Genomic DNA, 25347 nt, shown 5'->3' on the forward strand with positions numbered 1-25347 from the left:
ATGAGCGAGGCGGGCGAGGCCACCACCGGCGGCACCACGCTCCCGCAGGCCGCGGCCGACGCGCCCGCCGCGGCGCCCCCGGACCCCGCGCCCAAGAGCCCGGCGGCCGCGGCGCGCCCCAGGCCCCGGCGCCCGCCGCGCTGCTCGCGGGGAGCCCCGGCGGAGACGCAGCCCCCGGGCCCGCCCCGGCCTCGTCAGCCCCCGCGGGCAGCGAGGACGCGGAGAAGAAAGTTCTCGGTGAGTCCTCGGGTGCAGCCCCGGAGAGGCGGCGGGCGAGGATGGACGCGGATGCAGGGCGGGTTGGGACACGTGGGCCGGGATTTGGCGTCTTTGCCGTGGGTCAGGAAAGCAGCGCGTTTCCTGGGGGGGGGGGGGGGGGGGGGGGGGGGAGATGGGGATTCCGGGGAAGGATGGGCGGAGTGAATTGGGAAGACTTTATTGCTTTTTTTTTCCCCTTGCCTCGGAGGGTCAGGTGTCTGTCCCCGACGCCCTTCCCTCGTGGGTGGGTTTGGGACAGCCGCCATGCTCCTGCCGGCCACATGCCGGCACAGGGATGTTGCAACGTCTCGGGGAAACTTGGGGCGGACGCCCTCCTCACCCCTCCCCGTGGCACAGATGCAAGGAGCCTTCCAGTGCCCACCAATTGCTGCACATTTCCATCTCCCTGCACTGTGGGAACGCACGTGGTGTGGCGGCTGGGAAAAAAACTTGGTCGGAAGTGGAGTAGGACGTGTGTCCAAAACATGATTACCTTGGGACTTGTAACTGGAAGGAAAACGGGAAGGTGGAGGCTGGATTATGGGGGCAGAGGCTTTGCAACGGTGGCCGTTGGTTTTGTCCTACATTTCGGTTGTCTGCATCTTCTTTAAGGAACGCCCGGTGTGAGGCTTTTCAAGGGCTTACAGAGCAGGTGGGTGGCGGATAAGCTCCCCGAAGGGTGTGTGCGTGGCGCATGTGGTTCGCTCTCCGAAACAGGAAAGTTAACAGATGGTGTGGGATACTTCAGAAAATGTTCACAGTTTCAGGGTGGAGCCGTTTGGGCTCGCCTGCCCTCCCAGCTTTCTCCCATTTAGCAGGAAAGCTGAAAGGATAATGTGGAAGAAACAGAACACCGTTCGGTGTTGCCCACTCTCGACAATCCTTCGGTTCTTGTTTTATCCAAGGCTTTACAATCTCAGTTCCTGCCAAATTACGTGCTTTTTTTTTTCTTTTTCCCTATCCGCACCAAAAAAAGTTCCTTAAAGGTCTTGTGAGTGTTGCATTGTGGTACTTTCCACCAGATGCTGCTTGGAACACTTCCACACAAAATGGAAAGATAGAAAGGACCCGGTGTTGCTAACCAAAGCAGGTTCTTAATGATACCTTACTGAGGGCAGATGAAATCATACAGGTTTTCACTTGATCCTTGCACTTCTGGTAGATAATGTCTGTGGAGATGGAGGGAGCCGATAAATGAAGGTTAATTTCCGCAATCTCCAACAGTTAATTCTGTTTCTACCAGATACCTAGTGATGAGTCTGATGTCTTTCATCCTGCCACACAAAAGTCCACACTATCAAAGTGAAGGGCAAGCCTTCTACCTGACACTTGAGCACTGTTTGTTTTTGTCCGCTGTGGTCTGCCATCTCCTGTGCCAAGCAGACACATGGATGCCCAAAGTGTTCTGCACCCAGTGCTGACTGAAATAGATATCTGTTCTTGGATGGTCTCGTTCTGGTCTTTGCAAAGGGGCCTTAACTTTGGTTTACACCATGTAGTCCTTTAGGGAAAAGTTTACATGAGTAAAAAGAACCGGAGAGGGGAACTCCAATTTTTTGTTGGGTGCTTGAATGTTTGTAGTAGTTAAACAGTATGAATTGAGTTTGTTGGGTTATATTAAGTCCTTGGAAATATTTGGAGAATTCGTTTGTTGTTGTTGTTTTTTTTTTTTTTTTTTTTTTTTTTTTTTGAGTCTCCAACTCAAAAAGGACCCACCTGCCTTTGCTTCCCAAGTGCTGGGATTAAAGGTGTCCGCCACCACTGATCAGCTGAATTAGTATTTTTAAATCTACTTTGAGAAGTATACACCTTCAGCCTTGAAAACAGGTTTTTCTTTTTCATCTTTCCCCTTGTGATGTTCTCATTGCCTTTGCTCTTCACCTTCCTTGTATGCATCTTTTGGTCTTGCATTTCTATTTTCTTTTCCAACCTGGTCTTATTAAGTAGCCCAGGCTGGCCTTGGCCTCACTCTTCGAAGCAGAGGAGGACTTTTAACTCCTTGCCATCCTGCCTCCACCTCTCAAGGGCTGGGATGACAGGTGTGCTTCACCACACCCAGCTTAGTGTCACCCTTCTCTCTTTCGGTTTGTTTTGGAACTCTGAGCGTCTGTCTGTAGGTCCAGAGTCAGAACTCCAAGAGTCTATCTATAGGTTCAGTAATTTTGAAAGAAACACAAAATACTTGCCTGACATAGAGTTCATGCTGTTTGTTCGTCCAAACCTGGCCTCTTTCGGGTGTTGACACCTGAAGCCTCAATTTTCCCTCTTTGCCTTGCAACGCTAATTAGATTGGTTTAAAATTAAAGGCTGAATAGCTTTTCAAAGAAAGCTAAGATGTTTTTGCAAGCCTGCCCTTGTGCCACAGTCAGAACAGCATCATCTCTCTGCAAGGCAGCCTAGATCTGTACCGTTCGTTCCCAAGCTTTTCCTTTTTTAAAATGCATCTTGCCGGGTTTTCTGTTTGAGTTTAGAAGATTGTCTTGTGTGTTTCCTGGATTTAGACCAATCTATTTCCTAGAGATACTAAATTTGGTGTTTACCATCGATTCCTGCAGTCATGTTTGGATTAATGTGTATCTACAAAAAAATTAGATTGTTTTTCTTCATGAATTCTCAAGTGAGACTTTGTAGAGAAATTAACCTGCTCGTGACAGACTAGAGGCAGTAATCAAGTAGACTGTAGAGCATGCCAGGGGATCAGCAGCTGAAGACTGCAGGGAGAGACCTTGGTGTGAAAAGGGCCTGTTGTGTCCTGGATGACAAGTACAGAACTGGGATGAGACAGCATCAGTTCTATTATTACTCGGACTGGTGAGCAGCCCTCATTTGGCCACCAGACAAGTTTCTTTATATCTTTGTAGGTTGATTACTAAGAAGGAGCTACTGTGTTGCCTATTCAAGTTTGCCTAGTATTTCAAAGTATGAAAATAATAAGATGGCCCAGCTATCTGTACATTCTCTGTGCACATAGGAAATGTCTGTGAGTGGATAACTGGAATGTGTTTCTTTTTGTCCTTTTGTTGGTTTAGTTTTGTATTGAGGATCATACCTGTTGCCTGCTGAATGCTAAGTGCTTTACCACTGAGCCAAGCAAATCCCCAGCCCTCTAATGTCCTGGGGCTTTTTTATTTTTTAAAGATGGTTGTATGCAGCCCACATTGGCTTCAGACTCCTGATCTTCCTGCTTTCACCTCCCAAGTGCTGGGTTTATAGGCACGTGCAGCCACTTCTGCCTTAGAACTGAGTCTTTGCTAGCATTCCCTCACCCATCTTTCTTAGTTTTAATTACCGCAGAATTGTCCAGGCACGTGACCACTCCCTGAGGCCTTGGTAAAAAGTACTATGTGATAATCTCAGCTCTCCACATTCTTCTCTCTCTCTCTCTCTCTCTCTCTCTCTCTCTCTCTCTCTCTCTCTCTCTTTGGTGGTAGTGGGGGATTAAGCCATTAATGGTTTACTCAAGGATGTTTAGGCTTAGTGTAATGATACCAGGACCTTAGTGATATGAACTTTATCTCTTTGTAGGTCAGGTGCTAACATATCTGCTTAATCCTGTTTTAGCCACCAAAGTCCTTGGCACTGTCAAATGGTTCAACGTCAGAAATGGATATGGATTTATAAATCGGTATGTGTCTGTGTGTCTTGTACCCACCTTGTAGCAATGGCAGTTACAAATCCATTGTCCTGCTGTATTAATAGACTGTACATTTTGAAATTCCTAAGCACAGTAAATATTCTCTTCTAAGCTTTTGGTGACTATATTGAGACATTTAAAAACACTCATAAACTCTAGCCTTTAGAAGGCCGCAGAGATGAAAACTACAGTCAAATGGGGAGGACTTTAGTTATATCCATAATTTCACAGATGGAGAAAAGAGAACCTGGTTAAGCAGCTTTCTTTAAGGTCACACAGTAATGAGTAACTGAGCTGGGGCTGTAAGCCCAGCCCTGGATTGGTCCATGTCCTGTGAGGAAACCAGTGTTTAAACCGTGGTCCCTTGTGACCACTTGGCAGTGAAGTTGACCACAGGCGCTGGGAGACAGGGGGATGTATTTTACAGGGTCTTGGTGATTTTCTCTTTCTTTGCTTTTTAAAAACCAATTCCTCATTTTCTTCCTTATCTGTCTGGGTGGGGTGGAGGTTAGGGTGGGGTAGTGGGAGGGCTGTTTTAAGTTTCAGTGTAAGGAGAGCCTAGTTCACAGCTGTGCCCTGTCCTTTTGACTGTCTTGCTTTTGCGAGGAGGAAAACTTAGGGCTCTGATTACATAGCATGTGATTGAGAAAGACATGAGAGCAAAGGGGTGTTTGTGTGGAATCCAGAGCTTGCATCTCTGCATTGCAATGGGGTGCAGTCAAGGGGCGTCTGGGAGAGATGGGGGTTATGGAATTGGTTCTAGGCATCTGTTTTGAAAAGACAAACTACTTAAAAGGTTGTGTTTTTTAGGTCTTGAGATCTCAGTCAATACATTTGTTCTTTGAAGCCTCTCTGAATGTTTAGAACCTTTAATGGTGAGTTTGTTTTTTCTGCCTCCCAACAGAAATGACACCAAAGAAGATGTGTTTGTACACCAGGTAAGAGGGATTCTAGCAGTGATGCTTACATGTTGTTTGAGTTCTGCAAATGATTACAGTATCTTGAGCTCCTTTGGTTTTCTGGAATCAGCGCTCAGTTCAACATTACTAAGAGTGGTAGATAAACCTTCATATCACATCATATTAACGGATTTCAAGCATTTGTGTCGTTCCTTTTCAAGTTTGAATGAAGTTATACTCATTTAAACCACTTTGTGGTCTTTAGAGCCTAGGAGTCCTTATCCAGATAGCTGCTTCCATGTCAGCTTCTGACTGGCCTGATCGTGTGGTTCTTTGTAGTTGGCCAGAGCAACCTGGCTTTTCCCTGACTCCGTGGTGGTAGATAAAACGTGTTAGTCTCGTGAACATTACCCAGAAGCAGAAGGTTAGATGTGTGTCTGAGACATGAGAACTCTTCCCATTCCTTAGGCAGTTCTCCCTCCTGTTGACTCAGACATGTCCAGCACATGTCTAGTTCCATGGACTATCCCTCAACCCCCTCCAGTTCCCTTCTGTTTGAAACAAATTGAACAAACGGATATCACGGAACTCTACTTTATGTGTCTCGGTCCTCAGATGTTCTTTACTATGATCCTAGATTGTTAGCTTTATAGAGTAGATTAGAAATCACACCTGTTCTTGCTGTTCCTTTTGTATATTCAGTCTGAAAGAGGCATGCTGCTGTCAGTGTCTCGAGAAAGCGTGGCAGTGGCACACTGACCTGCAATGGCTGCTGTGCTGTACTTGTTCCCTCATGTTTGGGTCTGTGTGGTTTGGGCTGAGGTGGGCAGTTGGGGATAGCCACATATAAAGACTATAGTTATAGTTATATTTTCCATCCTCATGTTTGCCCTGTGGGATACGTTTCTGTTGATCTAGATAATTGGAGTGGATTTGTTGAGATAAGTCCTAACACACTGAAAAGGAAGTTGATGGTAACACCTGGAGGTTAGTGGCCTTTGGGAGAAGCTCCCTCTGTTCAGTGACTACTGGGAGAAAGGGGTTTCCATGCTAGTGGAGGCCTCCTAGGCTGTGAGCTAATGACCCGATTCCAGCCCCATGAGGTTGTGTGGTGAGTCACCTCAGTGTGTTGAGGCCTGCCCAGTTTAACAGGAAAAAGGGAACGAGCCGGCAGGGAGGGGCTGTTTTTTGGAATGGCTAAATGTTCGTGTTGTGTGTGCATACATCCTGTCCTGAGCTGCCTCCTTCTGGAGAGGGTGATGTCTCTGCCCTATTGGCTCGCTTTCCCCCCTTCTTTTCTCCCTCCTACTCAGAGTAGAGGAAGGCTGGATTACACATGTCTAATCGCTTTATAAAATAAGGTTGACCTAGTTCCATAGAAACTCCCCAGCCCTTTAACTGTTTAGAGATGACCAGCCAGGGAAGTGGAAATTTGTTGAAGTTTCTTCTCTCCTTGTATTTGAAAAAGAGAAAAGGCCTTTTCTTTAAGTAGACGATGTAGGAGCAGATGTCGGGTAGGAGTGGCATCTTCCTCAAGTTTTCTACTGATAGCTGGCATGCGAGGTGTGAAATGTTGAGAACTTACAGAGATAATGTAGGGATACGAATCTCCATTTGAGCCTGCTAACTCAGATCAGTCACCTGTTGACCTCATGTTTCCTCATCCATAAAGTGGATAGCGCATAGAGGCCAGGTTACCTGAGAGTTGTCATTCCTGAAATGATCTTGTTTATCATTATATTACCATAGTATTTATGGTCATAAACATTTATCTCCTTGATATTTTATTCCTTTTTTTAATCAGTCATTTTATTTATTTACCTTGTGAGGCAATTTCTTAATCTGTGTCTACACTGATCTTGAATTCTCTGTTGCCCAGGTTGGCCTCGAGATCATAGTGATCCTCATCGAGATCAAAATGATCCTCATGCCTCATCTCACCCTCCACCAAGTGTTGATAATTTAAAACATGAGCCACTAAGCCCATCTTTATTTTTGAGAAAGAATCTATTGTTGAAATCATGATCCTACTGCTTCTACCTCCCAAATGAGCATGCATCACTGTGTTCAGCCACACATACATTTCTTTTTATTTATGTGTTTGTGTGGGGGTAGTTATATGCACATGAATGCAGTGCCTGTGGAGACCAGAAAAATCACCAGATCCTCTGGGTCATAGTTATCTTCCACATAGTGGGTGTGAGAGCCCAATTTAAGCCCTTGCGAGAGTAGTATGTGCTCATAGCTACTGAGCTATCGCTCCAGCCTGCCACCCATTTAAAAAAGCTTTTGAGGCCAAAAATTTCTTTTGTGTGTAAAACCTCTGTACCCAAACCTTGCTTATGTGTCTGTATAAGGTTTTGTGTAGGCATTTTTGCCCTTGTGAAAGGAGCCATAGACAGAACCTCAGGAGCCTCTTAGCTTGATGTAACTGACCGATTTAGTGTCTTGACTGGGTGACAGAGTGCACAAGAATGACTGTCTCCTTAATGCACCTTCTGGGGATACATTTTAAAGCACCCTGAAACCAAGAAAGAAATGTGTGATGTGGTTTAGAGTGTTTTTTGGAGATGGCAAGGTAATGGGAGTGTGAGTTTTTGTTTTGTTTTGTTTTAAGTAAAATACAGAATTCTGGCTAACATGAAATTGATGAATACCTTCAGTATTGGAATGTACCTTCAGTGGAGTTTTCTGTTTGCCTTGACAGACCGCCATCAAGAAGAATAATCCACGCAAATATCTGCGCAGTGTGGGAGATGGAGAAACTGTAGAGTTTGATGTGGTTGAAGGAGAAAAGGTGAGAAGCTGGTAGTGGAAGAGTGTGCCAGCACAGTTTTTTTGTATAAGTGGCTTTCCAGCCTTAGTGAAATAATATTTAGGTTTTTTATGATAGGAGGAAGTGGAGGCAGAAATATCTTACTGGGGGGACTGGAGAGATGGCTTGGTGGTTCCAGAGGATCCGAGTTCAATTCCCAGCACCCACATGGCAGCTCACAACTGTCTGTAACCCCGGTTTCAGGGGATCTGACACCTTTACAGCAATGCACGTAAAATAAAGTTAAATTATTTTTTTTTTAAAAAAAGGAAATATCTTACTGGATACCACTATAAATATTTGGTACACTTTATATTTTAGTTTCTTGTTTTATAAAGGAACTCTGGAATAAGTGCTAGTTTCTCAAAGTCTGTTTTGCTTTGGAACACAAACTGTCTTGGGTCAGGCATGTAGCCCAGTTGGTAGAGTGCGTGCAAGCTGTGGTTCAGTTCCCAGCGCCACAGAAACATGGTGGTACCTGCCTGTGACCCCAGCACTAGGAAGACTGAAGGAGGAGGAACGCTGCAGGTTGTAAGGCCAGCCTATGTTATACAGTAAACTCTGCCTCAGAAGTATACCCCTCTCACCTCCCTGCTGAAAATATTTTGACTGCAACCAATTAAGCCGACCGGGTTCCTCTCCTGGTGGACCCTTGGTGTGCAATGGCTGCAGACAGCAACCACCTGGGTAGTGTATGCAGCCTATTCCTTGTATAGGTTGCTCCAAGGGACCTAGGAGACAAAGCTCTCCAGTTGGTGTTCTTGTCTCTAATCTCACAGTGTTCAGAATTTAGGGTTGAGACAGGTATGCAGGATGACTTTGGGAAACCCAGGGCTTGATAGCTGGGATTCACACTGGTCAAACCATTCTGTCCTCTGCACCTAGTTGCACAGTAGAGGAGAAGTGATCGAGATCCCAGATGGGACAGGTTGAAGCTTTCTGATCCCTAGAATATTCTATATCTCAAAGAAATGGGCCTTTTCCATACAGGTGCCTGTCCTTAGCTTCTGTCCCTGTCACCTGAGGGTAGAAGAAAGACTCTTAAGTCATTGTCAAGAATATAACGGGAAGACCTAAAGGAGGGCTGTATGTGGAGATTATTCCTAAGTCAGGGCCTTCTCTGTTTTTGTGAAGCTCAGAGATGTTTCCCACTAAATAGTAACTCAGGGCTGATGAGAGCAGCTGGAGCCAACCAGTCAGGATTTGGATGGTATCTCAGGGTATGGCAGTAGGTTTCATTACATTTCAGTTCCCTTCCATTGGTGTGTATTGTAGTCATTCATTCGTGTTCTAAAAGAGATGTACTGCTCCTAAACTTGGCTGACTAGACAAGGAAGTGGGGCTTCTCAAGCCATAGGTGTGTAGTTACAGAGGTCAGGACTCTCATTGAGGTGATAAAAGCAGTGTGTTTAGGATCACAGCAGGGGCTTTTAACATAAAAGTTTTCTGTTGCTGGAGGAAGTTACTTGGTTTCTTTGAAAATTGGAGAGCCTCTGTTTCCTTCCTCAGGGTGCTGAAGCAGCAAATGTGACTGGTCCAGATGGAGTTCCTGTAGAAGGGAGTCGTTATGCTGCTGATCGGCGCCGCTACAGACGCGGCTACTATGGCAGACGCCGTGGACCTCCCCGTAATGTATGTTGTCTGTCCCTAATCACTGACTGCAAATACTCTCATGTTTAAAACAGGATGAACATAGGAATAGAAAAGTGCCATATTTGAAGGTGCCGTGTCCTGGAGATAAGAGACGTGGTTATTCTTTGAAGGGGAACTTTTTAGTGCCCAGATTTTATTTATGGCTACTTGTGCTATTGAAAACGTGACAGTCAGAAGTTGTACCATTTAGGATGTACTTGGAGACAAGTAACATTCGAATGTCTTGTAACAGAAGGTTTAATTAAGGTGTCAAGATGTCCATAGGCTTTCTCATCGGCTAGATTCTCATTGTGGTATTCACTGGCACCAGGATTGGGGTTCCCCATTCCAGCTTTGCAAGCTGTTTCTGCCTTGGTGCTGAGATAGCTGGCCTCTAAGAAAGTCGGCATTTAGTTAGCAAGAGTCGGGGATATTTTAGGAATCTCAGTGCGTGCTGGCTGCAGAAGTGCTAAGCGACTTGCTTCAGTTAAGGGCCTACATTATGTAGGAAAGCTTTGTGCTCTTATTTCAAAGTAAGGAAGAGGTGAGTGGTTACTGGTTTGTAGTTCTTTGGGTTAGTCTCAGTTCAGGTGTAAGCATTTTCAGGTGAATCTGGCTGGAGCATTCTTGGCTCAGTTTACAGGAATGTTCTCAAGGTAAACATTATGAACCCAATTGTGATCATGAAGAAGGACCTTGCTAGATTTCAATTAAGACTATACATTTTTGATGTTTATGGAAGTAGATCCTGGTGCCAGCACCCTGTGTCTATGTCAGAGTTAGCACAGTGTGGAAGTTGCGTAGTTGCTTATGTCATGCAAAGAGAAACTTTAGAAAAATCTCGAATGAAATATCTTCAGATTAGTCAGGTATGATGGATGACTCTTGTCTTTAATCACAATACATGGGGGATGGTGCTGAGGGAGGCAGATGATGATCTCCTGAGTTCCAGGACAGCCAAGGCTACATAGTGAGACCTTGTCTCAAAAAAAGGGAGGGGGGGAGAAAGAAGAAAATCTACAGATGAAAATACTTGCCTCTATTTTGATAAACGCACATCTTTTTCTAAGTGCTTCTGATTTCCAGACTGTCCTCTACTCCTGTCCCATGTTTTTATTGTATTCCTTACATTTTTTGTTTCTCTCTCTCTCTCTCTCTCTCTCTCTCTCTCTCTCTCTCTCTCTCTCTCTCTCTCTCCCTCTCTCTCTCTCCTCTCTCTTCCTTCTCCCCCCTCTCTCTTTTTCTTTCTTTAAAAACAGTCAGGAGGACTGACCAGAAAGCTCAAAGTACCTGCCATACAAACATGAAGACCCTAAGTCAGCACCTACTGGGTGCTGTTGCAGATGTGTGTAGGCCCCAGTGCTGGGGCAGAGACAAGTGGATCCCCCTGTAGCTCATTGTCTGCCTAGTCTAGCTGAATTCATGAGCTCCAGGTTCAGGGACAGTCCTTGTCTCAAAAAGTACAGTGGAGAACAATTGAGAAAGACACTCAGCGTCAGCTTCTAGCCTCCACATATATACACATGCATGTTACTTAATCTTTGAGAGGCAGGGATGGGCAGTTTGCTTGTGGTGATGTTAACTTGTTTGTTCATGGCCCAGATCTCTAGCTGTGATCAGCTTGCTGTCTACATCAATTCAGAGGTAAAAGTGGTAGAAAGTCTTGGGTAAAAATTTTTTAAAGATTGTACCCTCCAAGTGCTAGAAAAGATAAATCATCTATGTGGAATCTTCTACTGTCCTGACTCCGAGTATAGTCAGCAATGGTGGTGCCATTGTGATTGCCTCGTAAAGGTATTTAGGAAAGATTTAGCTGCATGAGCTTAAGAGTTATGCCTTCAAAAATTGATGTGGTGAATATTTTCTATGCAAAATATATCTTTACATAACTGTGCATCATTTATTCATACAGGTTTTATAAAGAGTAGAATGAGCCAGGCCTGGTGGCGCAGGTCTGTAATCCCAGCTACTCGGGAGGCTGAGGCAGGAGGATCGCAAGTTCAAGCCCTGTTTGGGCTACAGAGTGAGTTCAAGGCCAGCTTGAGTAACTTAGTGAGACCCTGTCTCAAAATGAAAAGTAAAAGGAGGGCTGGGATGTAGCTAAGTAGTAGAGCGCTTGTCTGTCATGGACGGGCCTTTGCGTTAAGCCCCGGTACCCCAGGGAACCGTGCTGCTGGTTTGTGAGGTTAGACCAAGTCAGTTCTGTGGGTAGGTTAGTTGGGCTTGTGGGTTTGGTTTGACGCTTTAAACCTTCCTCTAAGAGAGACTGGTCACTAGCTTATTAATTTTCAATTAACCTTAAAGGAATTGCAGGTATTTCTTATAAGATTGGTTTAAATGAGATTTGAGATAATAAATTGAGTCTTTGTTGGTTTGACTTGTTAAAATAATGAATAGAGGAAAAATGAGTGATTAATCCCCCTTTAAGTTCTGTATTTAGAAATGGTTAGTATAACAGTTAAACCTTATTTCTAGATATTCAAAGGAAGGATACATACATCCTAGCCCTCAAGCTTTTTGATTTTTGAATCCACTTTTAGGCTTAACTGGTGTTAAAGATTCCAGAATCATTGATGATGGTATTGATACTGCTCTTATATTAGACATTAAAATTACCTTAAAATATTTCATTTAAAATAACTTATTACATAGTGATAAAACATTTTAATTGAAAATCCTATGCACATCAGGAGGGCAGACTGCCATTGCACTGCATCGTTGGGTGTCTCTGATGTATAGTTTAAAATAATAGAAGATAGTCGGATTCTTTGTTTTGTGTTTAGTCTCTTGAGGGACTGCATGTCGTTGTATGCTAGAAGATCCCGCCATATGCTGGTGAGAGATGAATGTCTTAGTGGAACTTTGGGAGTGCTTTGCCTCTGTCGCCCCTAGAAGGCTTTCAGAGACCCAGCTGCCCTAGGAAGCATACTGCCTGGGTCACATCTGCTGATGACATCATAAAGTTTTTTTCTTGACAGTTCTTGACTTTCTGTGCTGGGTAAATTTTGGAGATGCATTGAAAGGAGCCAATTAGCACGGCTGTTCTAATTCAGTGCCAGTAGATTTGGTAATAGATTGATTGCTCTTGCTTTTCTGCTGCTTGATATGTTATCTGCATAGATCTACTTTAATCTCCATGTAGTTTATCCCAGGCAATCTACATGCCTGTGTCTGCACAGTATTGTGTCTACACAATGAACCGTCACTGCTTTGGGAGTTGTGGGTGTTTCCTGGTGATAGCCATCCTAAGTGGTATTCTTTGGTTCTTGCCTGGCTGTAACTTCTTCTGAAACTCTGTTTCTTTGCTTCGCTAGTACGCTGGGGAGGAGGAGGAGGAAGGGAGCGGCAGCAGTGAAGGATTTGAACCCCCTGCCACTGATGGGCAGTTCTCTGGGGCCAGGAATCAGCTGCGCCGTCCCCAGTATCGCCCTCCATACCGGCAGCGGCGTTTTCCGCCTTACCACGTGGGACAGACCTTTGACCGTCGCTCACGGGTCTTTCCCCATCCCAACAGAATGCAGGTAAAATGCACCGGGACTTCTTCTCAGCAGTCCTCACCCTTCGTCCTTCTCTGCCTCCTCCTTCTCCTCCTCTTCCTCCTTCAACTCCAGCTACCGGAAGTAACACATTGCTTGCAGCTTACCATACTATCAAAGCTGAGGCAAGGCCCACTCTGCCTGTTGAGAACACTCACAGAAACGTTTTTTGAAATAGATCATAAACATGCATATCTTATGGGACAATGGGGTAGAGTTTGTAAATGTGTAAGAAAAACCTGCTAGGCATGGTGATGCTTGTTGAGGCAGGAGGAGTCTTGAGTTCAGGACTAGCCTGTGTTACATATTGAGATAGGTGTGATATAGATAAGAATGTGGACTTAGATCTCCAAAAAGGCCTAAATTTTAATTCTGTTTTCACTACTGGTTATTTAAAATTTTGAGAAAATGGTTGTTCACCTGTTGAATGACATCAGATGCCTTTACTAGAATGTTCTATTAAACACGGAGGGTAGAGCACATTGGAAAATGTAAAGTGTTAAATTAGATGAAAGTGCTGGTTTTCAGGCATCTAAGAATCTACAGATTGAGTGCTGGAAATGGGCAGAGCTTTTGTGAATGTGTAATAAGCTTGACAGCAGTGAATGAATTCCTGGGGAACTTGGGCCCTGGTTTATTACTAGCTGCAGCTTCTGTCTTAGTGTGCTTGGGCTCTACCCCCAAATGTTTTGACTGAACATTATGTTCAGTCTCTGCTGTATCCTCCCCTTCCCATCATGCATGACTGTTGTCTCTACAAGGCTTCTTGTTTTCCCCTTCTAACTCTTCAACAGCTGCTCCTGACAAATGTGCTAAAAATAACAGCTGTGTCAGATGGATGGGAACACTGGGTACACGAGGTGTAGTTAGGTGTCTTCAGGGCAGCACTCTGGCTTCTAGGAAATGAGGGCAAGAGCAGTCAGCAGATGACCTGGGGTAACCATACTGTTTGGCATGTCTGAGGTATGCTTCCTGAGACCATAGTGATTCCTTTCACTCTTTAAAAGAGGATAGTCCCTACTGAAGACCAGAACAAAATGGTTCCTTAGTGCCATAGAGTGTCATATGACTTACTGCTGATTTCCTAGCAGCGTGCTTACTCTCAGCAACACGGAACTGCATGTGAGTGTGTGTAATGCTTGCCAACCATAGCCATTCCATATTGAAAGCAAAGCACATCGTAGATGTCTGCAGCAAGAGTCTTTCATGCATACCACTTCAGTGTTGGCACATAGTTCCTAAATCTCCTTACGCCAGATCAACAGCTGAAATCAAAAACTTAGTAAACATGTTTTTACATGTAACTAGGCAGCTTTAATAGCATTGCCGTCAACTATTTTAAAAAGTAAGGGTACATCTCTAGGGCAGTTAAAATTAAGTTCAGTTAGAAAAGGCTTTGATACCTACTGCAGAGTGAAATTCCATGGAGCAGTAGTGTTTATGTAATGCTTAAGGGCGTTTATCAGTAGCCAGCTGGTGTGTATTTGGCCCCTGAACTTGAGAGTCATTGATGAGAAAAGGAAACAGCACCCACCGTGGCACCTACGAGGTGCAGATGTTTGAAATCAGTTCTAATTTCATCTTGCCAGCAGCCTATGAAATAACTAGTGTGGCTTCCATGTTTTTGTTGCTTTTTTTTTTTTTTACAAATAAAGAGATTTGAATGTTCTTAAAAATTACAACTTTTGGTGACCATGGTTCTCAATACTCTTGCCGTGCAAGCACAAAGATCCAGGCTCAAATCACTAGAAACCATGTGAAGCTGTGACTAGCAGTGTTGTATGTTGTGCCTACAGGAAGATTGGAGACAAACGTAATAGACGCTCCACAAGCTTGCAGGCTGGCAGTAGCCAGCAACAAAAGATCCTGTTTCCAACATGGTGGGTGCAAGAATCCATCAAATAGCCGGGCATGATGTTCCATGGCTTTAATCCAGCTTTTGATTGGGAGACCAGCCTGGTGTACAGAGTTCTAAGACAGCCAGGGCTACACAGAGAAACCCTTCTTTGAGAAACTAAAGCAAAAAAAATAAATAAATAAAAAATATACATCGTGTACCCCCACACATGATAATGGATCACTATATTTTCTGCCTATCTTTTGTCGGTGGAGTGTTCAAGATATTAAAGGCAGGCATGTGGTTAGGGTAGTAACTGCAGGGAGGAAGTGAGCAGGGTGAGATGTCGGGGAAGGCAGGTCATTCCCACCAAAGCTCAGTAAGGACCTTTGCTGTAAGCGTGGTGAAGCGAAGGTGGACATTGAGCCAAGAGAGCATTGTGACATTATCTGTTCCTGATTGACCAGACTATTGGGGATAATGAGCAAATCAAGGAGATGGACCATGGTAAAGAGTGTATGTGTGAGTCAGATACTGCACTACCAGAGAGCAAGTGAGGCTCCATGATCAGGGCTGGGTAGTGCTTTAAACAGGCCATGCTTGATAATTTCAGGAATATGTGGTGTGAGGAGTTGGTACCTCATGGACGTCAAAAATGTGAGAAGAATAAAGAAAGATTGAATTGCAGGAGAAAGCTGAAACCATTTTGAAAGCCTTTCTTCTATAGCAAGATTGGCAGAAAAAGCAGTCAGAGGTCAAGGGTAGCTGAACAGAGGAAAGTGTCATCTAAAGTGTGGTAGGTGACAGGATTGTGGTTTTTGTGGAGAGATTTCAGTGCAGCAGAGCAATGGCACCAAGGACAGCAGAGTGAGGAGTGTCAGTGAAGGGAGCTGCAGATGCCATAGGGTTGCCAGGGATGTGGTGTCGGGGCTGAGACTGAGAGGGTGAATATTGCTTGGCAGAGGGCTGTGGGAAGGGACATGCTTGGAGGATATTCCAGGAAGGAACTGTTACAGAAGTTGAGACGTAGAGGAAATGAGGCTGAGACTGATGATCAGGTTTGATAACTTGGAGTGGAGTGTTACGGTGAGAAGTTGAACTGTGTCAGGAGTGGGAAGAGAGGCTGCATGCTCTGCTCTTTGATGTTCCTGATGGTTGGTAGTGATGGGGCTGGGTTTTCTGTAGCCAGTGTATCTGTAAAGGAGCTCAGAGAAATGGGGAAACATGGCAAGGTAGTTTTCTTGATTTGTTTTATGGTGCTAAAGTTCCCTCGGCTTCATTTAACATATGAAGAACTTCCCGCCAAAGCTGCTAGAAGAGGTAGATGAAGGTAGGCACACACGTGTAACTCATCGGACTGCATGTGTATGTTCTGTGAGTGCATTGCTACTTAAAGACCCCAAAGCAAGGGGCCCTAGGAGTGCTGAGCACAGCTCATCCCCAGTTGTTGTTTCTGGGTACAGTTCTTCAATAGAAGGAAGCCCTTTTCTAGAAATGTATGCTGTCTGAGCTGGGTCAGAGAAAATACAGTGCAAACCTTTAGCATCCTGTGCCAAAAAGGCAGGAAGTACTTTAAAGAATGTTGGAGACTTGTCAAGAGGCTGTGATCCATAATGTAGGAGTTCCTATTGGCCAGTAATGAATGTAACAGAGTATAGCTTTATGAGTAAAATGGAAACCTACCAGCCCATACAGGTGAAATAAATAGGCGACCATAGGAAACATTTGATAGGTGACCATAGGAAACATTTGAGGAATAGGACATTTATAAACTGTGAAGGGACTTTGTTACAGAGCATTCAGTGGGGACCTTTCCTATCAGTGGTACATGAATTAAATGTAATGCAGCCCAAATCCAGATGCTCAGCTCATGAAAGGTGAAACATTCCAGCCTAAAAGAAATATAAATAAACTTAATACATGATTTCTAAGTAGACCTTGCTGTAAGGGACACCTGGTAAAACTATAATGTAGTCTGAGGATTGTTCTGTACGTCCCATTGTGGTTGTTTTAAAATGAAAGAGGTAAGTGGTTTCAAGAGGCCTACGTGCCTTAATTAGAGACAGAGTGGAGATAAATAGGGTTAGTCTGTTTCAGGTGTTGAGAACAAACGTGAACATGAAGCTGTCATCCAGGGTAAAACAGAAATTAGTCCTAAGGAAACTAGTGGGCATGCTCACAAATGATGGAAATGTTGATCTTTCTTTTATCCTAAAAAGATGAAGGATGTATTTGGTTCTGAGTAGGGGCAAGGGGGTCTTTTTGTTCTTGAGACAGGGTCTCATTGTATAGCCTAGCTTACCTTGGACTTAACAGTGATGTCCCTGCCTCAGTCCTTTGAGTTGTGGGGTTACAGGTTTGTGCCATCATACCTGACTAGGATGGGTTGTTGATTTATAAAGAGTGTGAATGGAGACGTGGAGGTCAGGGGACAATGATGGGTCTTCCTCTGTTGATCGCTACATCACTATTACTTGAGTACTATTTTGTGCATGTGTTGTGGGAACAGTGTTTTGTCTGCCTGTTCTACATGCATACCTGGTGCCCTTGGAGGCAGAACTGGACTTAGCGGTAGTTGTGGGCCACTACATGGATTCAGACAGTGTACTTAACCTCTGAGCCATCTCACCAACCCCCTCTACCTTATTTTTGAGACAGGATCTCATTGAAACTGGCCAGTGAGCTCCAGGGATCTGCCTGTCTCTGCCTCCCTGTTTATGGGAAAGCACTTTGCTGATCGAGCACTCTCTTTCCATCATGTGGGTCCCTGGGTGTAAATCCAGGTTGCTAGTCCTAGAGGCAGGTACCATTATCCTAGGAATTGTTAAGCTGGGAGTGGTGGCTACACAATTGTAATTCTGGCACTTGGTAGACTGCAGCGGAAGGATCACACATTTGAGGTTAGCTGAAGCTGCATTGCTATATCTTGTTCCCCCCACCCCCACACACCCTAAATAAAAAACACATTGTACTTTTAAGTGTTACGTGACATAGCAGATGAAAAAGTAAAAAGAAGAGCTATAGGTAAAGTTATGCTTAAGATTTGTCAGTACTGAGTTGAACCCAGTCTTTAAATCCTACCCTTAGTGACTTCTGTGGGTCATACAGACATTATCGTGTGACAGCGGGGGCGTGGGTGGAAAACGAGTGTAAGTTAGTGGGTCAGTGCATCTTGAGTTTTAAGCAGTTGAACGTGTCCCATTGCTCAGAAATAGTGTCATTTCCTTTTATAAAATGAGTTTTTGTGTTTGTTTTTGGTGCTGGGAACCAGTTCTTTGCATGTGTGGTGTGAGAACTGTGCCAGCTGAGCTGTAGCTGAAGCCTCTAAAATCGTCTCTTCAGTATGGATAGGGTCAGATTTTAATGTTGTGGAGAGCTCGGTGCTCTGTGCTAAGGAAGTGGGGAAAAGCTGTTGGGGTAGGAATGAGTTTTCCTTTCCTGTCATTCATAAAAATAACCAGTAAGTAGCAGGCCGTTGTGACTGGCATCAGGCCACATAACGAAGCCCTTGAGTCTGTTTGTTTTTGAAAGCCAGTTTTCTGCACGTGCCTATGTGCTTTGACCCTCCTTGCCCTGTGTCCTGACTCATTTCCAGCTGTGGTTGCCCTCTCTAGGCTGGTGAGATTGGTGAGATGAAGGACGGAGTCCCTGAGGGAGCACAGCTCCAGGTTCATCGGAATCCAACTTACCGCCCAAGGTTCCGCAGGTAGGAGTGATTGCCACAGCTTTTGGAGATGGCCAGTGAGGAGCAGCGGGGTGGAGGAGGGGGCACTGTGGGTCTGTTTCCTGGCTGTTTATTATTGAAAGATATGGTGGCTTTGGTCATAAGCCTGAAAGTTTCTCTCCTTCTTTTTAATTGGTGGGAATAGAGCCCAGGGTTCCACATAGCCTTAAGATACTTTACTCTTTAGCAGTCAAAATGCTGTTCCCCTTTAACTAGAACTGTTAATCATGGCCTGCAACTTGAAGTCACATAAATTACTTAATCTTTTTACTTGTGTTGACACAGGGTCTTACTCTGTAGCCACATCTTGCCTCTTATCTACCATGTAGTCTAGGCTGGCCTTAAATTTGGGCTCCTCATGCCTCACCCCTTGGCCTTCCACGTCTGAAATTACAGGTTTTTGACACCATGTCTGGCTTAATGCTTAATTTTTACTAAATTAAACAAGAGTTAATTGATGGGTAGTTTGGTGTGTCAGAAAGGGAGGAAAATTGAGATGAATATTTTAGTCATCAGGCAGTCTACTGGGGTTTTTGAATCTGGCTGTGGAGCACCATAACCCATGAAGAATCAGAATTTAGTAGCTGTATGTCCTCTGACATGTTTCTGTACTCTGCTATGGGTGCCAGATCTGTTCTTTGGACATTTTCAGTGGTCTTCCAAAGCTGGAGGCAGAGTCTGGTGGATCTCTGATTTCCAGACCCATTAGGGCTTACCAGGAAGGCCCTGTTTCAAATACCAAAACGAGTGGAGTCATTCAGTGATGAGAAGTTCAAATAAACAGATGATCTGTGGTAATGATGATGGTGCCCTCTGTACACCCTGGGTGCCAGCCCTACTGTCATCACTGTTAGTGAAGGGTGGGTCATTTTCATGTGCATTTTCTCTTCCAAAGCCTCATTTGGGCTAGATTCCCTGACATCCTTTAGGTGACTGTTTTGTTTGGTTTCAACCTTAAGTATCTTTTGTATGTGTTCCTCAACATGTATGGAGTAGATCAGAGGGCAGATCTCTACCACAGCTTCCAGGGATGGAAGCCAGGACACAGGACATGCATTTGGAGTGCAGGTGCTCTCCACCTAGAGCTATCTCACTGCGGAAGCTTCGTAATAGAGGCTTTTGTCAGTTTCTTCTCACCCTTGAGGTGAGGGGAACTAATGGGTTTTTTTGGATGGTTGGTGTGTCTTACATGTTGCCCCTCTTCCCATCTACAATCTGGGAATCAGAGAACTGGTGCCACTTTCAGACTTAGGAACATTGACATGTGTTTCACTGGTTGAACATCTCATTCAGAATGCTCCAGGGTGTTAGTTAAGCCTTTTAAATGTCTTTTTGGCACTCAGAAATTTCAAATTCACTGTTTTAAATTTGTGGGCTAGAGATACTCAACCTTTATCTCCTAATTTGGCAATAGGGATTTATTCAAACAAAATAAAATATATTGGGGAACGATTTGTACCATCACCTTCCTTATTTACATGGTTGATTCAGTAAATGTTAGTCTTGGCTTGGGTCATCTTTTGTGGAGGCTACAGCCTGGGCCATACTTTTTCTTAATTTTCCTATTCTAGGTGCCTATCAAAGTGCCTTGCCCTAACTATTTATTGTGTGCTTGTTTACTACAAATATGTGAACAAGTGAAGGAGCAAAATAGTGGAGAAATAAGGTTTTTCACCAAGACTTCATTGCATCTGCAGGTCTGGTCTGTGGGTGATTCATTCAGCAAGTACTTGTTAATCACTTGATTCAATAGTAAACCAGCCCTCTGTCCTTGAGATCCCTCCCACTCCTACCCCTGCCCACACGTTTCCTTCAGTCACACAGTATGTGTTCTCATGTAGCTTTTGCTCTCTGCTCTAGGGGACCTGCTCGCCCACGACCTGCCCCTGCTATTGGAGAGGCTGAAGATAAAGAGAATCAGCAAGCTGCCAATGGCCCGAACCAGCCTTCTGCCCGCCGTGGATTCCGACGCCCCTACAACTATCGGCGCCGCCCCCGTCCCCTGAACACTGTTTCACAAGATGGCAAAGAGGTAAAGCCAGCATCCAGGAGGGACGTTCCCAGATCATCCTTAGTTGTGCCATCTTCTTTATCATCCTGAAGACGGCCTTGCTGTGTGTGACACTGGGTACTTAACAAGCACAGTATTTTGCTTAGGGTCCATCTGTAGAGAACATGCTCTGCATGTTCCACAGCTGAATGTGTGGCTTGAGCTCGGTCGTGGTCTCTGGAGGAATTACACTAGCAGTGATTGGGAGCTCAGGATGAAGGACAGCAGTGGATAGAGGAGGACATTGATGGTGGACAAGTACAAAGTGACAGCACTTACGTGCCATGTACTCTGGGGAGGGGTATTTATTGGCCAACTAGAAGGCACTTAATCTCCGACTTACGCATAAAAGAGAAGTGGAAATGTTCATTGTTATTTGTTTGCCTAGGTGAGAAAATTCTCTTTTGAGACCTTTTACCCTTTAAAACACAGTCCGCTGAAGGATTTTCGTTCTGCTTTTGATCTGTTTCAGACCAAGGCTGGTGAAGCACCAACTGAGAACCCAGCTCCAGCCACCGAGCAGAGCAGTGCCGAGTGACCCTGGCCCCCCAGGCACCTTCACCACCAGCAGGGTGAGCCTCGTTCTCTCAGGTGTCACCTGTGATCCCACTGTGCCCATCCTTGGTCTCCATTGCACCTTGGAGGTGGAGGATGTGGGGATGGTTGGCCACACAGTATATTTGGGATTGACCTATTTGAATAAGTTAAGGTATAAATAAGGAGACAGAAATTCTTAATTATAAAAAAGGAAAAAATTAAATGAGACAGAATTAATGATATCCACTTTTTCTAAGGTAACCTTCGTTTATTCAAGTTCTTTTGATGATAGGATCTGGGAGTGGAACTCTGAAGGGCTTATACAACAAGCACATTTACCCACTGAGTCCAGAAGAGGCCATCAGATGCTCTGGAGCTGGAGTAGGCAGTTAGGAACTACCCAGTGTTGGGACTGAAAGCTAAATTCAAGGCCTCTGAATGAGTAGCAAGCACTCTTTAACTACTGAGCCATTAACTATTTTTTATGTATGTATTGATTGGTGGTGTCTTGCTTTGTAATCCTGCCTGGCCCGCTATGTACTCCCTTGAACTGGAGGCAATCCTATTTCAAGTTTCACCAAGTGCTTGGGTTTATGGGCTCGTGACCATGTACCTGGTTTGACAGTCGGCTGTTGTGTGTTTGTGTAGAGCAGAGGTCACCTTCTCCTCTTGCTCTCTACCTTATTTGTTGGGATAGGGTCTCACTGAGCCGCTTGACTAGACTCATTGGCCACTGAATTCTAGGGATCCTCCTTTCTGTCTAATATAGGGCACTAGGGCTGCAGATGGAGCCCCTGCCGCCCGTTTCCTGTGAGTGCTGGGTATCTCATTTGTCCTCAGTCTTGTGGCAGGCACTGTTCTGAGCCATTTCCCCAATAAGGACACTTAACAAAATCTGTGCTGTTTTGCCACCTACTAGTTAATGTCATTGTTTTGCTTTGGTTTTTATGACAATCTTTTAGTAGATAAGTGTGCTGGTATACACCTTTATTCCTAGCACATGGAAGACTGAGTTCCAGGACAGCCAGAGCTACATAATAGAGAGGCCCTGTCTCAAAGAACAAACAGACAAAAGGATTCTCACAGTGTAGCTCAGGCTGTCTGAGCTCAGTGAGCCTCTAGGATGACATGCATGCACCACCACACTGGGCTCAATTTGATAATTGAATGGTTCCCAACCAGATCCTAGTTTTAAATTCCAGGGAACTGTTACCTGCAGCATAAATTTGGTTTCTTTTTGCCCATCTTCTGATCAGCATTATGTGACGGTACAGTGTGGTGTGAGATCTAGTGAGGCTCCTGCAGCTCTGACCTAATCGGGGACTACGGATTGAGCAGTTTATCTCTGCCTCATTGACGTCTGCTGCTGTTGGAGAGAGCAGACACAGGTGATTAGGGCTGTCATGGGAGTGCTTGAAGTAACACTGAGGTATTAGAATGTTGGGAGCAGTGAGACCCCAGATTCTGAATTTCTTGTAATCCCCTGATCTGAGTGCCTACAGCTGTTCTGAGCACGAGACCTTCAGGAGTTCCTGATGGCAGAGTGGTTTCTGGTGGGTTTGGCTGGGGCGTGGCTATCTCTATATAATCTGCCCCTGAACACAATAAAGGGGGCATTCTTGAGGAATTCAAGAATGACCCGTGTCGCTGTCTCTCAGTCTGTGTGTATCTGTGTATTTTAACCTCCAGCCCCCTTGCCCGAAGCTCGGTAACTGGGTTCTAGTGCACCGAGAGCAGACACGGGGGTGCGGTGCATGGCAGTTGGAGGTCTTCACCGAGATTTCGGCATTAGAATAGGATGGAGAAGAGTAGTATCTCAGTGTAAGGGGCACACGTTTTCTGTCTTGCTAAAGTTCTTGTCAGTCTTACTTGTGTAGATTGAAGTGTAGCCAGGAAGGAGCAACTGTCAGAGGGTTTAGACCATACTTGATTTTGGTTTTGGGCTTTGTTTTTGTGGGGCAAGGACAATGAGGGAGACAGATTAATAGTCATTCTATAGTTCCAGGTGGCCTACAACTCATTGTCCAGGCTGGTCGTGAACTTTGGTCTAGTGCTCAGATTGCAGGCATGTGCTACCATACCTGGTCTTACCTATCACCTTTCTAACTGATACTTATATTTATGTATTTTTTTTCTTGCTACCCTTGTGCATTGTAAAGCCCACTCTGCCGATGGCATTTTTTGAGAGTAGCTTTGGGTTTATAAAGAGCTTTTCTGTGCAGTGCTGTGGGGTTGGAGTTGGCTCTCCTCAAAGAGCACACTGCTGTGTTGGCTGGCAGCAGCATTTTCTTGTTTCTTTAGGCAGAATGTACACAGTCACTCTTCAAATCTACATTAACTCACCGTGTTGTGTGTAGAATTAGGCTATAGCCAGCAAGCCCCACGACGCCGGGAAATTCCAGGTAGTATGGTGATACAAGGCTTTTCATGTGCGTTATTCTGTTCTGACTTTTCCACTTTGTAAAAGTATTTCATCAGAAAGTAAAAATTTTCATCCTGTGTTATTTATATAAAATGTATCCTTGGTTTAGAGCCTTGTAAATCATTTTGAATTGTATGAAAAATAATTTTTGCTTGTTTGTCCTAACTATTGGTTATTGTATATCACTTTTGCTAAGGTTGATTTTAATTTCTTACAGGTGACCTTAAGAATTAATGACCATTCTAAAACAAGGCAAAAAGCACACCCACGACCTTACCAACACCAAAGAAACATCTAAGCAATAAAATGGAAGACTAACCAAGATTTGGACATTAGAATGTTTACTGTTCTCTACGAAACTAACACCTACAAAGGGAATGGAGCCAGCAAGTGTCCATCAAGCTGCATCCCAGGAACCTGCACAGGCGCAGGAGAGCGGCCTCCCCAGTTTCAGCAACCACTAGCTTTATATTTTTTCCCCTGGTTTTGACTGTTTTGGTAATATGAATTAAAAGAAGAAATATTAATACCACATGGGGATTGCCCCAACCAAAGAAATCTGAAATATATAGTAAATGCTCTTTTTCCTTTGTTGTTCATTTTGGATGCTGGTGCTAAACTTCCAAATGTCATGATTTAAGATGAAAATTTATGCCCTTATTTATTCCTAGGCTGAGGGGAGAATTTGCTTTCTTACATAGCTCTCTCTGAAATGTGCAGTAACAAGTTCCTCAAAAATAAAATTTTTACCTTCAAAGGAAAAACTGTTGTAGCTAGTGTGTATTTTTTTCTCTCTCTCTCTCTCTCTCTCTCTCTCTCTCTCTCTCTCTCTCTCTCTCTCTCTCTCTCTCTAAGTGTGTATGTTAGTGCGCCTTAAACATTAGAGAGCATTAGATCTAGAAGTGAAGGAGTTACAGATGGTTGTAAACTGCCAGGTGGATGCTTGGATCAGCTTGTGTTCTATCTCCCAGCCCCATATTTTCCTGTTTTTACATCATTCAGGTCTTTGATTACTGTTCAATGTTAGAGCCAAACACAGACAAGTTAGCGTTTCATATATTTTGTCTTGGGTTTGAGGTCATAGGAACTGGGTGGGTGTCTTTGAAATATGCAACCTAGAGATAAGTTCGTTGCTGGTAGGGAGTGGGTAGGATGAGGTGTCGCAGGCTGTTTCCTGCCCAGTCATCAAAGTAGAGGCTGGATGACCTTGAGGTGTATAGTTTCAGATCTATTAATTTTTTGAAGATTTATGAAGGAGTCTTAACTTTTTACCTGAGGTTTTTTTTGACATCAAGTCATGTGCTATGTGTACTCAGTTATCTGGCTATTTATTCAGGGATGCATCTAAACAAGTTGTGCCCTAACCCCTGCATGCCCATAGCCTTCACTAAAGTGGAACAGGGCCTAGCCTCCTGTCATCCCTAGGTTGCAATCAGACAAAGTAAGTGACCTGTAAATAGTTCTGAGGCTGCATTTGCACCGTTTTGGTGATAGTGAAAGCAAAGTTCCCCTCTAAATACTTTGCTTTGGGGTACGTGTCTGATTTTACATCAGGAAAAATTGTCTTTTACTTTGCCTGATGCTTCAAGTAGGGTGAGTGGTGTGATTAAGATGGGTCATAGTGCCAGTATGGGAGGTAGAGGTAACAAGGGGTAGAGCTTAAAAAGATGGTAACAAGGAGGAAAATTATTTCCATAGTTTAGAACATAAGGGTATGGAAAGATACATGTGTATAGCTTGTCTAGACAGTTGCAGTTTTGGTGGGTAGAGAAGAGTAATCTGCCCTCAGATTAGTGTTCTGTGAGTTGAGTGATAGATGGCAGAGTCTGGTTAATTAATTATGTTATCTACTTTGCTCTCTTAAGGACAGTGACCGCTAGACGTGGAAACACAACAGTCCTCAGGTCCTTAACTTTACCCACAGACCTAGCCATCCTCAGCAGGCTAGGTGGTAGCCAGAATGTATCAAAAAGACAGCAGGATTTCTACACAGTGCCCCACAT

The 25347-nt window shown here is 44.4% G+C and overlaps 1 protein-coding gene and 1 non-coding gene across 2 annotated transcripts; both read left to right on the top strand.

Annotated features, from left to right (window-relative positions):
• Ybx3 (Y-box binding protein 3) lies at nucleotides 1–24108 on the top strand. Its single transcript, XM_038320414.1, is given in 11 exon segments — nucleotides 1–106; nucleotides 109–237; nucleotides 3820–3883; nucleotides 4797–4830; nucleotides 7499–7588; nucleotides 9116–9238; nucleotides 12553–12759; nucleotides 18226–18317; nucleotides 20196–20367; nucleotides 20858–20957; nucleotides 23562–24108. Coding segments are annotated over 10 exon segments (1083 nt in total). The 3' UTR covers nucleotides 20924–20957; nucleotides 23562–24108.
• LOC119808559 lies at nucleotides 8216–8350 on the top strand. Its single transcript, XR_005284484.1, has one exon. It is a non-coding gene; the product is annotated as a small nucleolar RNA SNORA70 (small nucleolar RNA).
• Nucleotides 24109–25347: the final 1239 nt, after the last annotated feature.

Source organism: Arvicola amphibius, chromosome 2 (assembly GCF_903992535.2).
Source record: "Arvicola amphibius chromosome 2, mArvAmp1.2, whole genome shotgun sequence".
In the NCBI taxonomy this organism is placed as follows: domain Eukaryota; kingdom Metazoa; phylum Chordata; class Mammalia; order Rodentia; family Cricetidae; genus Arvicola; species Arvicola amphibius.